Source organism: Eimeria maxima, genomic scaffold (assembly GCF_000499605.1).
Source record: "Eimeria maxima Weybridge genomic scaffold, Emw_scaff27, whole genome shotgun sequence".
Classification (NCBI taxonomy): Eukaryota; Apicomplexa; class Conoidasida; order Eucoccidiorida; family Eimeriidae; genus Eimeria; species Eimeria maxima.
Genome location: NW_013565549.1, coordinates 10,962 through 27,000, shown reverse-complemented (window position 1 = coordinate 27,000; position 16,039 = coordinate 10,962). Strand labels below are relative to the sequence as shown.

The following is a 16,039-nucleotide window of genomic DNA, read 5'->3' as shown; positions in this document are numbered from 1 at the left end:
CTTCCACTTCAGGAAAGCAAATGCTACTTTGCTATGTATTGATCTTCAAATCTCAGACGCGATTGTCAAAGATACGCTCGCTTCCTAGTGCGTTCGAGGCTTCCATTACTACCAGCTAATTCTGCGCCGAATATGTTGTAATTATCGTGGCTACCCGACGTAATTTGGTCTAGTGCAACTACACAGATAAAGCATCGCGTAGGCATCCATGCGGCACAGGTTTGCAAAAAACTCCAATACACTGGACTGGTCGGGAATTGAACCCGAGACCTTTCGCATGCGAAGCGAACGTGATACCCCTACACCACCAGCCCTCATGGATTCGCTGGGTCTCCCATCGTACCTTCTTGGTCCGGTCTTGCTCTATTTCAAATTAGTGAACATGTATTTGGTTGGAGCCATGAACATATGTTGCTAACGGAACCGTCTGCATTGCAGCACCCGCAGCCGGTGGTCGGGTCATCCTCTTATGTAGCTTGCCACGAGGTGAGGTGTTCTTAGTACCTGTAAATAAGCTATTTATGCTGCTATTTTGCACTAGTTTTACTAATTTGGCCCATCCGTCTAGAGCTGATCAACATTTTGAGCGACCGCGCCCGAGCCCCTTCTGTAGTGCACAGGCTGTAAAATAGGCTCCGCGCCGGGCCTCTAGTGGCCTATCTCTGGGGAAAACACAATATGCTAAATATTATTATTTAAGGAAGATCACATAGAGCATAGTTGTGGCTAACTGGGTTACGAGAGCCCACAACCCTTAGAATTTGGGGCTGACTGTGCCGCTGAGGCACTGACCCTTGGGGGGTTAAGCAACGGGCAGTTCCTTCTCTCCTTAATACATATTGGATAAGTGGATTCCTGGCGTAAAGTCTGTTATTTGGTAATGTAGAATGCTTTACAGAGAATTCACTGAGTCCGGCGATAGATACTGTGTGTGCACCTAAGTAGGTGTGTATAGAGTAACACGTAGTAACAGCAGTGGCGGGAGAGCTGTTCACTACAACACCTCCAGCCACGCGACCACAGGCCCCTGCCGCAGATAAGCGGCAACGGAGGAAAGGGCTAGTTCATACGTCTGCTTTATTCGATAGAAAGCCAATACTTTTCGTTGTAGCGGCTGCTGATGCCAACGTCATCTACCATTCAAAGTGACAAGTACGCCAAACTGACCAGGAAATCCAACTTGGCTGTTTAGGCATTCCATGTGTGTGTGAACCTTTGAAGCCTCCTAAAGGAGAAAATAAAAGCTCTCATGTTTATTGACGTTGTCTGGGTATCTGATACTTATCTGCAGTAGCATTTTCGGGGAGAATATTTGCCTGCGGCGCGCTGCGGTTCTTGGCTTCTGCGCCATTTGCTATGTCTTTCTGCGTAGGATGGCTCTGGAGCTGGCGAGGCCGGTGGCCGAGAGGTTCATCCATTTTGTTAACAAAACAGGCTCACCCTACCACTCAGTCAAGGCTGTGAAAGATATCCTTATCACTGCAGGCTTCTCGGAGCTTGACGAGAGGTGAGACTGGCATGCTCCTAGCTGCTCACTGTAGTAAATTGGGGTGGAAGGCTGATGCTAGATTGTTGCAGTGGGCAGGAAGAAGATCTGAGCAAGCTGTGCCAGTTACCGCTGGTACAGAAGGGCGCTTCCTGCTAAGCAGTGCTCAGGGGCATGGAATAACCTGATGTCCTCGTATTTTCTCAGGGGAAGCTGGAAAGTGACGCAAGGAGGCAAATACTTTGTTACAAGGAATGATTCATGCATAGCTGCGTTTGTCGTTGGTGGGTCTTTTCATTCTGTAGCTTCTGGATTCTTCATAGCGGTGCACAAGCTGGCGTGGCTACAGCGAGGGACACCCTGACTTCATTCTAGAAGCTGGTGCTTACTGAAGGCTTCGGGGTTGGAAACTTGTGAAAAATGTCATGCATCGTTTCAGGGGCAGCTTTTGGATATTCCGGCACTGGTGGCTTTTGCATAACAGCAACGCACACCGACTCTCCCTGTTTGCGTCTGAGGCCGCGCGCCTTTGCGGAGAAAGAAGGGTATCACATGGTGAGTAGTGTAATTCAGGTTGGGCGTCCTGTTTCAGTGCCCCCTTCAGCTTACAGAACTAGCTCAACCGTTTTCAACCTGAGAGGCGGAGACAAGCTGCGTTTGTGAAACGAAACGCAGGGCGGCGTAGAATGTTACGGCGGGGGCCTTTGGCACACGTGGTTTGATAGGGGACTTGGCATGGCTGGAAAGGTTGCCCTTCGCGTTGGTAAGGGCTACCCTGCTGTCTTGGTGACGGTGTGTACACATAGTAATACACTGAAAGGAAAACGGCAGCACTATCTGAGTGCGCTACAACACCTGTATTGCGGTTTTGGCTTCGGCGACGTTGCAGGGAACAAGGTGGAAGAGAGACTGCTTCATATATCAAAGCCTTTGTTTTACCTGCCGAATCTCGCGATACACTTAAAAACAGCCGAGGAAATTGGGGCATTCACAATCAACAAGGTAAGCACATGGGGTCCCTGTTATCTGTGTTCTCGTCTCGGCTTGGTTCCAGAGTCGTTTCATCAGCAATTATTCCCCTGTACGTGGAAGGCAATTATGTGCCTTCTGGGTAGAATTGATGAGCTCTCAATCGTGGGGGGTAGACCATTGCTTTCAGCTCTTACGGTAGAGGCCTATGCAGGTTTTAGACGTGTGATCTGAGCTTATGCCTCAGGCATAGGTCAAGTTTTTGTTGTCGGCACGCATCCCTTGTCATGCGATTGATAACACGTTCTGCTGCGTTTAATGACTGCACAGTGCACTTGATACAATAATGTTTACCATATATCGACGGCTCGTTCGCTTCCGCAGGAGCAGCACCTGCAGCCGGTCTTGTGTTCGGCCATAGCCGAGCAACTAAGCCAGGGCAACGAGGGCAAAGAACAGGACAATAAAGATGAGGCCCAGCGCCTGCCGCCTGCTCTAGAGCGTCTAGTCACGGAGTGAGGGGTAACGTTTAGTCTTTCTGATACAATTGAACGAGCAGTGTGTATCTGGATACTTGAGCTTCCCCGGGAGCTTATTGGGAGTCTTCAGCCTCTGAAGCTGTAGACGGCATCAGAGCATGCGCGTGCTGTTGTGTCCTGATCATTTCCTTTTCAACTTTAATCTCGTCACGTGGCCTTTCACGGACGGTCGTGCTTCAATCCGTAGAGCCAGGTAGCCCTTGGTAAGACCCTGTTTGTTTGGAATAGAACTGCGTATTTGCTCTTCACCCCTGTGTTCTGTCTCGTAGAGCGATTGGAGTACCCAAAGCAAAGCTTCTAGATTGGGATTTTTGTCTAATGGACTCCACGCCCAGCCGCCTGTCAGGTATTCACTCGGAATTCATCGAGAGCCCGCGACTAGACAACCTGGCCTCGACCTTTGCCGCGTTTGAAGCGCTAATAGAGACTAGCAGACGCCATTGTGAAAGTATAAAGGACGACATTATAATGGCTGTAGCGTTTGATCACGAAGAAGTCGGGTCGGAATCGCTGGCAGGCGCCAACTCCAACATTCTCGAGGTAGCACACTGAAGTTTCTTCTGACCACCTTAGTCTTTTCTCCATCCCTTCTTCATCTCGTTTTTGCGCTAGTGAGATCTGCAAACAGGAACTCTGCGTAGCAGGCGTTTGCGCTGTTTGTCTTGATGTAACTGTATGGTTGCGTGTTGAAGTGCGGAGAAAAGCTCCAGTGATTCCTGAGTTTGCTAGCTCTATCGTTGAGCTTTCTACAACTGGTTGGTTTCGCAAGCTGTGTGTGAAAACCGGCGAATCCCCTCTGCGCGCTCTTGGAGGAAGTGGCTGCCTCTCTTACTCAGCAGCAGCTGCTGTGCAGGTTGCTGCCCTGAAAGCAGACCGTTTATTTTGAACACTGTGGAAAGTCAAGTACCGGCGGACAACGAACATGAGACCTTTCGAACACAGCTTGAGTTGGTTATGCTTAGGCGTGGATGCGGAGGTGTCTTGATGCCCTTAAACACGAGCGCTCTTTCTATGAAATTCTCGCTAAGTCTTTCATCGTCAGCTCAGACATGGCCCATGCAGTGCATCCGAACTACAGCGATAAGCATCAGTCTCAACACAAACCATCAATGCACAAGGCAAGTTACTTGTTAGTGTATCGATCAGGCTTGTGTATGTCCTTCTCGAACCTGTTGGTTTGCCACTCTGCGCGCTTATTCCGCTTCTTTGCCAGATCGAACGAAAAGGCACTGAGGCCTTTACGTTCGTGCCGGCTCGCGTTCATTGGATGTGCAGCAGCTCAGGCACTTTGCATTTGTTGCTGTATGCTACCTCTCCTAGGCTCATTTATCTTCATGCTGCCGCATGGCTTATCTGTTGGCTACTGCAGGGTGTCGTCATAAAGGAAAACGCCAACCAGAGCTACGCTTCCAATGCTTGCTCGATGTCTTTCGTCCGCGTCATTGCAGAAGACGCAGGAATTCCCCTGCAAGACTTCGTTGTGCGTAATGACAGCAGATGCGGCGGTACCGTCGGGGCCATGCTGAGTGCTCGCTTAGGTGAGGTTTGCTTGGCGCTTTACTGTCGCTTTCACTGGTGGAATTTGAATATCCATTGTCCACGGAGGTGGAGGCTGGCGAGCCGTTTCTTACTTTTCGTTTAGATGCCGCTTTCCAGCACTACCCTGTTGTGGATGATCTCCCAGTAAATAATGATGCAATCGACGTGCCTCATGATTTTGGCAATGATTCTTAAGTTGCAGACCGAGTAACAGGGGAAGGGGGTTTCCTGTGTGCTTTTGGTGGTCCGCAGGGGTGCGCACAGTAGACATCGGGATACCCCAGTGGGCGATGCATTCATGCAGGGAAATATGCGGTGTGACAGATTTGATGCACTTGCAAAAACTTATCGAGGTCAGTAGACCACTTGTGACATAGGGAGGCATCATCACCTCGACAGCTCTTCTTAGCAACCCATAACTGGAAGGCGGTCGTCAGTTTGCTGCAAGTCTTAGGTTGCGATTGGCAAAGTTGTGTAGATACACGCGCACCGACAGTGCATCTTTGCAGAATAGCCTGGAAAGTATTCATCGAACTTTTTCATGTAGGCTCCGGTTTGTAGACAAGAAATGACCCACCATCGTTTGCGAAACTCCCAACGCCCAGCTACTTATGCAGACTGCCTCCTGCTTTTGCTTGTTTAGGCTATATACTGTAACTTCCGTCGCTGGGACGATAACTAGTGGGGAGATGCGCGCCCAGTGACAGCGGCACTACGACACACAATATCAGCCGGCGTTTGGATCTACAAGTGCCTGCGCCGCTAAGCTTTAACAACGCGAAGGAGGCAGGATGATAAGCTATACGCGTGCAACTGTGTTGCACATAGTCATTCTTTCCCAAAAAAACCAAAATGGCTGAGCGGTTTCTAGCAAGCTTCCTAAGCAAGCTGCTGTGCTCTCGTTTGCTCTTTGGAGGACAAGCGCGGGGGCTGTAAGGGCGTACTCAGGAGGCGGGAACAATATGCTGATTCGCAAGGGTTAATGAATGCTACGTTGTATCCCCGGAGCAGCCTTGAGACGTGAATCAGTAGCCAAGAACATAATTTGGGGAGAAGAGCGGATCCCCATGTAAGCAAAAGACCACCAAACCTACGGGGCCTACTGGGCTAGAATAACATGGGCAACGGAAGCGTTTTTGCCCTCTGCCTTCTCATCACTTCAACCTCATCATGTCAATTGCTGACTGCTGCGAGGGTCACCGGCTCTTCGCGAAAGTAGTCGTAACCCAAAAGGAGTTGATAAGCGTACAAGGCCTTCCCTACGCCTCTGCGCAGCTGTCGGCAACCCGGAAGGGGCACGTTCCGCCTTGTGTTTAGAATGTTTCTCTTCTCAAATATACACACGCCTAAAATTATGCGGGCGCAGCTTCTGTACAGCATCGCATGTCTACACATGCACATCTTCGCCCGCTTCCGTCACTGCGCCCCTGATTATGTCAATTGTCTTCCATCCTGGCGTGAACTCGTTTGTGGAGGTCGCACAGAAAATCCACGTAGCTCCCATCTCCGCTCAGTGGATCTTCGATGAGGTGCGTCAACAGGCGAGTTTCGTCATAAGACCTGCATCACGACACAAAACTTTCACTGGACTGCAGTCTTACTGTTTACTTCCACGTGCCGCAATGCTGCCCGACACTTAACCACAAACCCAAATAAGAACTTGAAATCGGGGAATTGCATGTTTACAAAGTGTGTGGTCCTGGTCCAAAGTGTGTAGCCCCCCGTTACAATGTTGGATGTGTACGATGCCTTGCGGCCTCAAGAATTAACGAGGCAAGCCCGACTGAAGACTGATATCATTCAGTCTTAAGGTTCTCATAGGTCATGGGTTAATCTCACTTTGGTGCGACAATCCGCAAGGGGATGTAAGGCGTGTCAAACTTTTCGAAACGAACTTGCTCTACGACGCGAAGGATTCTCTCTGAGAAAGATCACAAAATCATTTGGAACAACAGAAAGCTCATTGCTTCCGCCACGTTCTCTCGTCCAACTGGTCTTGCTCTGAGTTTTCTATCGACGGTACTGCGCCTCCTAAATACAAGAGGTACGAGGTACACCTTTGGCCTGGGCACGAGTTTGTACTTATAAGCGTGAACATCTGAAATAATCTTTCCCACAAATTCACTACGCTACGATGAGCAACATGATGTAAGCATTGAATCGCCAGACCTCCCGCGGTTCCTTCAGTATTCTGAAGTCGTAGTTCCGTCGTTGACCGCTCGTCAAGTTGCGCATCAAATCCAAAAAGCTGCAGGACCCCAACCGACAAATCGAAAAATAAGACAACAGATGAGACCTAAATGTGGACGCGGCAGGGAGCGTCGCCGACACTACAGTAAGAAAAACTCTACGCATCAATAACTGATCAATTGTCGGCCTCTATGTTCACTGTGTGTCTTGTGTCTGTGTGTCTTCTTAAGCCATTATTGTCCTCTTAGCATACGGCAAAGTGTAGGCCTACGTCTATTATATACTCTCTCCGGACGTGCTGGCCTATGTACAACAACATGTACGATCCAGCTTCGCACAGATAAACTCCGTCACTTAGGATGTTTGTGCCACTGGCCGGAAGCGACTGCGGCATCCATACGAAATTTTCGACACCACTGTACTCCCCTACCTGCGCAACAGAGCCACAGTAAATTGCAGACGACACCCGACCGCCAACTTAAAAGTGTACATCCCTTCCCAAAAAGCATCCGGAACCCTGTAAACTCCTTGCACGTAATGCTCTCAGCTCAGTGTTTGGCCAAGGCTCGAGCTTTCCCGCTATGAAGGCCCGACGGCCTAACTACCTTGTAATTACCCGATCAAGTGCCTTGCGTTCTTTGCCTCCCGGCGGCTGCAGGTAGGACTTGTGCAAGAGGCAGAGACGGGGATAGAGATGAGTTGAAAACTCCGTAATTGACATCCGCAGGAACTGCAACAACTGAAACAACCGGACCTGGGGGTCCACTGTCGACTGGCGGAAAGCCTGACCGCACAGAAAACCGCAGCTATGATATGAACGTACGTGATCTCAAGCAAAAGTCCACGAATATGTGTACTCTTACGCCAGTATCAATATTGCCTATAGCTTTATATGCATCGGAAACATGTAGAAACTGCGCTTGTAGACTGGCACACAACAGTCCCGGCTGGCAAGTGTCGCAGTTTTGCCGGCTGTGTGGGCCCTAGGAGGGCACAAAGTACAGCATTCCAACGTTGATTAGCGATGAGAAGCCTTACAGCATGCTTAAATAGCGCCTGCAAGTATACTGGAAGGAGCTTCAGAGAGTCTGGAAGGATAAGCTGGCCCTCGGATGATGCGCTTGCACACTGCGTTGCAACAACAGAAAGGCTGACACGGAAGAAAAAAAGAATATGTCAAAACAACCACGGAGCAAATTACCTTTGCGCGCAGTGCTCACTACCATTGAGCCACCAACATCCTGAGAAGCTTAAAGCAAAATGAAGGTAGAAAGCGATCAAGTATACGGGCATTCAGGCGGTTAATCGAATAATGATAACCTGTCATCCTGTGGTTAGTGGGCATGTACATTTATACGATATGCGCTAAGAATCTCGACGAGGTTCTTGATGGCTTTTTCCCGCCACTGGGGTTCTTGATGAAGCTCCATAATGGCTGAGGTCCTGGCCATTAGGAAAGTCGTAGCGTCCACCTACCATGCGAATCAAATGGGGTGGCGCAACACAAAGAAGCCCGTAGAGCGTTCCAAAGCGGAATGTCATGCGGCAGATACCATGGGCTACCATGATCTACGTGCACTGCTTTCGCAATGATCTCATATCTTGACTCAGGGGCACTCACCTCTGCATAGCGGAACAGAGAAGCGAGAGAAAATGTTATGGGCAATGACAAAGAATGCACCCTCAGAAGACGCCGGTTCGGTACTTTCTTAGAAGGATGCATCGGGATGTAGGCACATACACTTTGAGCATAAACGTTCTTCTGCGTCTCCAACCTGTTCGCCCGCAAGCACATGAACCATGCCTGGAGACGTATGGCGCAATTGCCATCCGGAAAACCTAGTTCCAAATTTTCATTTCCCCCAATAAAATCCCGCAGTGTCTAACAATTCGGAAGCATATTTTTTCTAGGGTATCAACGGACTGTTCCGTGTGCTTCAACTGAAACAACAGAGTCGACTGTGAGCTGAGGCGAGGAAGCCGGAAAGTGCTTTGGTCCACCAACGACCTGGCCCCAGAAAAGGAGACCAAGATTCTGTCCACAGCCAAACCCTGCAGTCAGCAGCAAAGGCAACAAGCATATCTCAAGTCTCCTGACCTCACAGGAGTTGGCGGCAGCCAAGCTGCCAAGGGTTGGGGAAAGTACAGCACATCTACTTTCGCAAAACCACCTTTACGTCCATGTGATTATCCATACCATTTTGGCGCGAGCAGTAGCAACTGCAACTGCTCCAATAGATGCACTATTTACGTATGTACAAGCAAACTCAGCAGCAAGAGCAAATTCGGCTGACGCCACCGGACAACGTTTGGCCGCCAAGAGATGAAACACATATATCGCGTTCATACACCGAGAGAAGGGGCTAAATTAGCAGACGCCGCTGCAGGGCAGGCAAAACGGACCTTCGAAAGACGCAGCTTAAATTCGACATCGAAGTAGAAACAAGAGGTGAAGATACGCCTTATCTCGGCGGCCACCCACTCCTTGTCTCTGCAGAAAGGATGAAGAACAGCACAAATACGCTGTGGCCCTTTGAATGCGTCGGCGGGCACCATATCTAACAGACCAAGTACTGCTCCAGAACCCGCATCCAGCGCATACTTTTCCCAGCTCTCACCTTGAGCCACAGAATTCTGGCACAAAGCGAATGTCTCCTCCTGTTTGTTGTGCGGGAAAACCTAGGGATTGGAGCTCCAGGATTAAGTTGGGCGGAGGACACGCGTATACGTCCACGCATACACAAGCTGCAAAGCATTGTGTTATAATGGAGTTGTAGAAATCTTGCTGAAACCCAAAGGCACAAAATCTAGGCAGAGCATTTTGTTCCCGACTGTGCCCCTTCCAGCCCCAAATCTGCTTGCTGCCTGAACTGTTGCATGTACGCCTTACGCCTACTCCTGCCCCCTTTCTTTGCAGCTTCCCAGCTTCCCTGTTGTCCCGTGTTGGCGCCAAGGCAACTACATCACCTCCCGAAACGTCATGTGTGTTGACCTACTTGGTGGATTTCGGTGGCTTTTGTTGGCCCTTGTGATGCCTTTGCAGAGTGCTTGAGCGCCCCTACACCTGCAAAAGTGTGGATACACGCTCATGGAAAAACTCTGGCCGTACGGCAAGTACAAGAGTCAAGTTCCTACCCACAACCCTTAACCTTTAGGAACTACCCGTGGAACTTGGGATAAAAGCCTCACCGACGTCTGGCAAGGTACAGTAAAACATCTCCACCATCCCACCCGCGGATCTCTCAGCTATTAAATCGACCGCTACCTGCGCATGCCCCATCACAGGTAGGTGCTGCATACGCTTGTGGTTACACTGGGGCTGAGAAGACACTTCCGACGAGGACACTGAACCAATAGATGTCGTGCTTCCCAACCAGATCCGGCAAATTAAACTGGCGCAGAAAGGAATGGCTAGAAGACGCTGCTGGCTGTAATGTATGTGTTGTTGGCGGTGCAGCTGCGGCAATGAAAATGGCATCAACTGCACTAGCTGTCTCCGTCGCTACCGTCGCCAAAATGCAAAGTCTTTGGTAGCTACTCGCGACCAGCCACAGCAAGTACAGCTGCCGCTGAAGCGTCTTGTCTGCGAGATCACCTTTAGAGCAGCATTAGCTGCAGAGGTATGCGATATGTTGACGCAGCTGTTTAAGGCTGCTGGGAGCAGCGACACTGCCCAGAGTAACTGCAGACAAAGAAACAACGCACGTACCTTTCAACCATTTTGCTTACAACTGTGTCTATACATCCGGACAATCTGCTGGCTTTGCAGATAGCCAAACTTCCAGCCTGTTTGGGCAGACACAGCAGTTAGTAGTTGCAGTGCCAGAGCGGCGAAGCACATTAACCAATATTTCTTGCTCCATATTTTCCCCACTCTCAACCTAACAAGCGGCTAACTACAGGGTGCCTGTCCCGTACTCCGTCTCTGTCCTGGGGCCGAAAAAAGCAGTGTTCTACTGGAGCAGGTAAATATGGATCCGAAACGTCGTCCACAACCAAAAGCTGCAAACCCTGCTGCAGGTGCTGTGGTCCGGTCCTGTTGGTGTTTGGAATGAAATACAGCCTGTCAGAAACGAGAATTAGGCATATATCCACCTCGAGGTACACCTCACGGAGTACTTGTTCCAGCCCCGCAGCAACAGAATGTGATAGACCCGACGTGAGACTCGGGGCTGTGGCGTCAACTACAAAGACGATACACGGCCGCAGGCTGCTGTCGTTGCTATTGCCACACAAGCGGGGAAGGGGATCGCCACACTGGCTGTCAGAGTCCACACCAGCCGAAACCCCAGCCTGGGCTCCCCCCCACTTGCTCTTCTGCGCGTGCAGCTGCTTCACGCAGTTTTCGTCAATTTCCTGCTGCAGCCCCTGCTGATCTGCTCGATGCAGCTGCTGTTGGGTAAGCTGATGCTGCTTGGTGGCCTCCCTTTGCACTTGCAGTTGCCTGAGCATACGCTCCCTCTTGTGCTGCAGCTGGGTTAGTTTGGAAGCGTCCGCAAAGGCCCTGGGGGCCACGAAATCGATGGACCCTTTCCACAGTTCCTGTCTACGCTGTCTAAAGTACCTCTCCCCCTCAGAAGAAGCTGCCCCCATACCGCTGCTGCTGGCGCGCAGGCCGCTGCGGTATCGATCTAACAGCGTCAGGTAGAAGGGGGGCAGCTCGAATGAGGAGCCACAGAGGTTACACAAGCAATGCGTGCTATTGCTGGCCCACGACATAAATGGACTTAGATAAGCCATGCAGTTGGTGCACCTAACAATCCCCTCGCCGCTGGCTGCTGCTCTGGAGCTGCCCCTGTTCCAGCTGCTACCGGCAGAAGCGGCATTCCTGCTGCTGCTGCCAGTTCCCGTATCTCTCTCGTCCTCTGTATCTGACTCTTCTACGTCGAAATAACCCCCATAGAAGTCTGTTCGCACAGTGGAGTCTTGATCAGGTGTTGCTGTTGCCGCTGAGCCGGCATACGAATAGGGCTGCTCCGCCTGTCTCCGGCTGAGCCGCAAGTCCACCAAAGGCACTGCTTCTTCAGTTGGGGGCTGTGCAGCAAAGGGGGTAACGACAATGGCGAACGGCAGCCGAGAGAGTTCAAGACTGTGACTGAACGCCGGAACCTGCAGAACAGCAGCACGGCAGGCGACAACGTAAGCGCTCCAAACAGCAGAAGACCACCGTGCTGCTTCTGCTGCTGTCTATTCTTCATAAGCGACAAGGCGAGGTGCTCAAGAACCACCGGGGTCAGAAAGGCAACACTTTGCCTATTTCTGCAAAAGAAAAGCAGCACTAGCAGATGCAGCTGTAGCAACCTCCTGATCCATACCTGGTTAATGGTAGAGCGCATGAACCTGCAGCTGCAGCAGCCCTTGTCGAATGCCGTGTAAAATCCGGCAGGCGACGGGGGAGTAGCCCCTGCCTTGTCTGTCTCGATCCTCTTTCCGTATATATTCGTTATTTGTTCTGAAAAGACGAGGGTAACGACACAACAAGCAAAACGCGGACATACGGCACTTGGACCAACTAGGCAGGAGCACGATAAATTTTAAAACGCAAGCACAGGAGGCCGAAACGGCAGATGCAGATCCGCATCTCGCTTCTTTCTTTGTGTAGTGCTGCGCACTACACAAAGAAAGAAGCGAGATGCGCACGCCACGCCTCCTACAGTAATGTGGGCATGCGAGCCAGGCAACGACAACGGAGACACATATATGCGGCAAAAGGACAGGCAAGCGAGATAAGCTTGACATGCATCCTACAGCAATGAGTGCAGAAGTTGGAAGAATCAACAACAGCAGTGGCACTGACGCATTTCTCTCCATCGTCTAGCGTACCATTCCACTCAGGGCGAGGAATATGGGCGGGGTCGATTCGGTTGTTGATGGGGCGCGCGAGAGGTTGCAGCGGCGGCATGTCTTCCGGGACACTGTCATGTTGCTCCTGCTGCTGCCGCTTCTGTCCATGTTCACCTCTATCCGAAGAGCTTTTGACGCCATTAGGCTCTGCGCTAGGAGGAAACGATCCCGTGCCTACACCCATAAGAGAAGGTGCCCGCCGCTCCTGCTGGAGTGGTTGGGAGACGTTCTTGTGGGGCGCATTGTATTGCTGCTGCTGCCACTGTTGTAGTTGAGGCTGCTGCAACTGCTGCTGTTTCAGCTGCTGCTGTTGTAGCTGTGTCTGCTGTAGCTGCTGTTGTAGCTGTGGTTGCTGTTGCTGTTGCTGTTGCAACTGCTGCTGCTGTTGCTGCTGTTGCACCGGATCACAACCCTGGTCAACAGGCGGCTGCCCCATCTGCTGCGCCTGCCGAAATGGGGCTGGTTCCGCCGCCTGTTGCTGTTGTTGCTGTAGCACCTGCTGGTGTTGCGTCTGCTGCTGAGGGAGCAACGGTTGCTGCTGTGGAGGCTGTTGTGGTGGAAACTGTTGTTGTGGTTGATAAAGCTGCTGATGGGGTTGGAAGAGTGTGTGCCCTTGTGCATCCTGCGCGGGAAGGTGCGGAATTGACTGTTGCTGCACTGCTGCTGGATGATGCTCCGGGGTTGAATAAAAAAGTTGTTGCTGCTGTGGTTGCAGCGGCATCTGCTGACGTTGACCCTTCTGCTGCTGCGGCTGCTGTTGTGGTAGTTGCTGCGTCGCAAAGGCAACGTCGCTTGCCGATGCATCTCCTGCAGCATGGCTAGACCTCATCGGCTGCCCAGTTGAACGGGGATCGCCCCACGCACCAACCTTATTGCCAATGCCATGAGCAGCAGACGAAGAAACAGCAGAAAAACCATTTAGCGCACGGATCCCGCCCGCAGGTGTGACAGAGGTCACTGAGGGCTCAGGCTCTGCTGTTGCGTTGGTATGATCATGCGACAAATACTGCGATTGGACGCTACTCTGCTGCTGCATCAGCTGATGAGGTTGTTGAGGCGCTGCCGCCTGCTGTTGCAGCGGTTGTGGCAGCTGCGGCTGTTGTTGCTGCTGCTGTGGCTGCAGCTGTGGCTGTTGTTGCAGCCCAGGTTGCTGCACCGCTGGTTGCTGCTGCAGATGTGGCTGCTGCTGCAGCTTTTGCTGCTTCGGCAATGTTAGCTGCTGCAGTTGTTCCTGGTGCGGGTGTGGCTGCTGCGATGGCTGTGGCTGCTGTTGCAGTTGTGGTGGTTGCTGCAGCTGTGGCTGCTGCTGTAACAGTGGCTCCAACGGCTTGGGCAGCTGCTGCAGTTGTGGCTGCTGCTGCAGCTGTGGCTGCAATGGCTTGGGCTGCGGCGGCTGCTGTGATTGTTCCTGCAGCTGTGGCTGCGACGTCGTGGGTTGCGGCTGCAGCTGGGGCTGTTGCTGTAGCTGTGGCCGCTGTTGAAACTGTGCCTGTTGCTGCATTTGTGGCTGCTGCGGCTGTGGTTGCTGCTGCTGCTGAGAAAGCTGCGGCCGTGGCTCTTTCTGCTGCAGCTGAGAAGGCTGCAGCCGCGGCGGCGGCTGTTGGGGTTGCAGCTGCAGCTGCTGCGTCTCTTGAGGATGGGAGAACATCTGTTGCGCCGTTGCCTGCTGCTGACGTTGTAACTGCTGTGTATGCTGCTGCGCCTGCTGCTGTTCGCTCGACTGATGCATCTGTGGATGCTGCTGCTGCCACGGACGTGCGTGTTGCACCTGTTGCAACTCGTTCTGCGGCCACTCCATCTGTTGCTGAGAGTGCTCCATCATCCCAGGTTGTCGTTGAAGAGTATGTTGCTGCGTTGGGTTGTTAATAACGGGGTAGGACACATACTGCTGTTGCTGCGCCTGCTGCTGCCACCTCTGTGGTTGCTGTTGGTTCCCTTGTATCCCTTCCACGGCAACGGCCTGTGAAGGCTTGCCGTAATCCTGTTGTTGCTGTACTGTTCGTTGATGCAGCTGCTGTTGCTGCAGTAACTGCTGCCTCTGCTGCCATGAAGGCTGCAGAGGCGGTTCGTAGCCGTCCGCGTTCATCTTCCTACTGTGCTGGCTCCAGTTGCTGCCTTCGCTTCTGCAGCAATGTACCGTGCGGCTGTTGCTGGGGCTGCCCAGGGGCCCTGCAATGCCGAACAACCAGCTGAACACATCTGAGTGGGGGCCCCAAAAGTATCAGGGGGTCCTCGGGCGCCTGTCTTGCCGCTGTGTAGCCTGTGTTTGCCTAAATCTCCCTCTACTCTCTGTTGTTGAACTGTTGGGACTTGGATAGGGCTTGGGATGGCGCTCTTGATGCTGATAGGCTTGCAGCTGTATGCTTTGCTGCCCTTGATATATAGGGGATATCGTGCGTCCGGTGCAGCGCCACCAGGGTTACTGAGGGTAGCGGCGGTGAGGAAGTGTAGCCGCCGCAGCCCCAGACACGTAGATACGAGACAAGCAACGGGCTTTGGTGCAATAAGAAGCCAGCACAGGGCCCCCAACACACGATGAGAGCATGGAAACTTGGGACTCGGGTCCTCCTTCTGCCGGTGTCCCCGAAAGCCGAAGGGATAACGTTGGGGCTCCCCTGTGGTATGCGTGTACGGAAAAGCGTTTACATCCCAGAAGGAAATAAGGCGGAAAATTGATTTTGCCGCAAAAGGCAGACGTGGCTGGGCTCCTAGGATATTAGGCTACCGCCTCAACGGCTGCTGCGTCTGCTACTGCGGCTCGTCTGTCGCAGCTGCCGTCGGCCGTGCAAGCAGCCCCAAGAACAACCCGCTGAATTTCTGGCAGCCTTCTGTCAATGCACAGGGAAAATATAGTTTAGAATTGGCACAAGGGTAAGCACCGGGGGCCCCGTTGTCTCGTGCGTCCCGATACACAGACAATGTTAGGTTTCGCTGAGCTGCTCAGAGGCCTGCAAATTAAGGATGTCTCCTGTGCGCCTCCCCAACCTAACGATGCTCATCCTACTTTCGGCGTCGAGTCTACTGTGACTAACTAAAGCCAAGAGCATCTGTACCGTGGCGGCCCCTAAGATAGACATAAAACTTATGTGGCTATTGAACAGTAGCGATGCCTGTTTGAAGTTGGTATGCGTACTTCTGTTTGCGCCCCAACTGGACATTGACGACTGAACAAGTATATAGTTGTTGTGTACGACGATAGAGCATGCATCAAGAGGAAGCCTGGGTTTGCCTGCTTGTGGGGTTACCTTGCACCATTCTTCGGGCCAAGGAATAACGCAACTCATGCAGGGCTACCTACTTCCCTCAACAGCCCCAGGTCCTTGGCCGTCTGCACATGTAGCATTGTATGTTACCTGTTCGGAATTCTGTGTGAAGCGGGTACATGAGCGCTTGCCTGTCCCTCAAAGGCAAACGGCACGCCAGTGTGTTCAAGGCTCATATCAAACAGAAATCTTCCAGTCACACCAGATGC

General features: G+C 51.9%; 2 protein-coding genes across 2 annotated transcripts; one reads left to right on the top strand and one right to left on the bottom strand.

The window, feature by feature from the left end:
• Positions 1-1,373: 1,373 nt before the first annotated feature.
• Positions 1,374-4,910, top strand: EMWEY_00004890 (aspartyl aminopeptidase, putative; the record flags this gene model as incomplete). Its single annotated transcript, XM_013481063.1, has 9 exons — positions 1,374-1,507; positions 1,694-1,770; positions 1,926-2,041; positions 2,162-2,249; positions 2,376-2,488; positions 2,840-2,970; positions 3,264-3,494; positions 4,315-4,532; positions 4,786-4,910. 9 exons carry the CDS (start codon positions 1,374-1,376, stop codon positions 4,908-4,910), a joined length of 1,233 nt encoding a protein of 410 aa, XP_013336517.1.
• A 1,059-nt stretch (positions 4,911-5,969) lies between these two features.
• EMWEY_00004880 (sec23/Sec24 helical domain-containing protein, putative) lies at positions 5,970-14,653 on the bottom strand (the record flags this gene model as incomplete). Its single annotated transcript, XM_013481062.1, has 16 exons — positions 5,970-6,093; positions 6,373-6,454; positions 6,703-6,781; positions 6,995-7,153; positions 7,340-7,507; positions 7,792-7,873; positions 8,277-8,498; positions 8,648-8,775; positions 9,073-9,214; positions 9,342-9,508; positions 9,720-9,787; positions 9,913-9,988; positions 10,319-10,405; positions 10,642-11,832; positions 12,039-12,175; positions 12,547-14,653. The coding sequence occupies 16 exons, from the start codon at positions 14,651-14,653 to the stop codon at positions 5,970-5,972; spliced, it is 5,019 nt and encodes a 1,672-aa protein (XP_013336516.1).
• Positions 14,654-16,039: the final 1,386 nt, after the last annotated feature.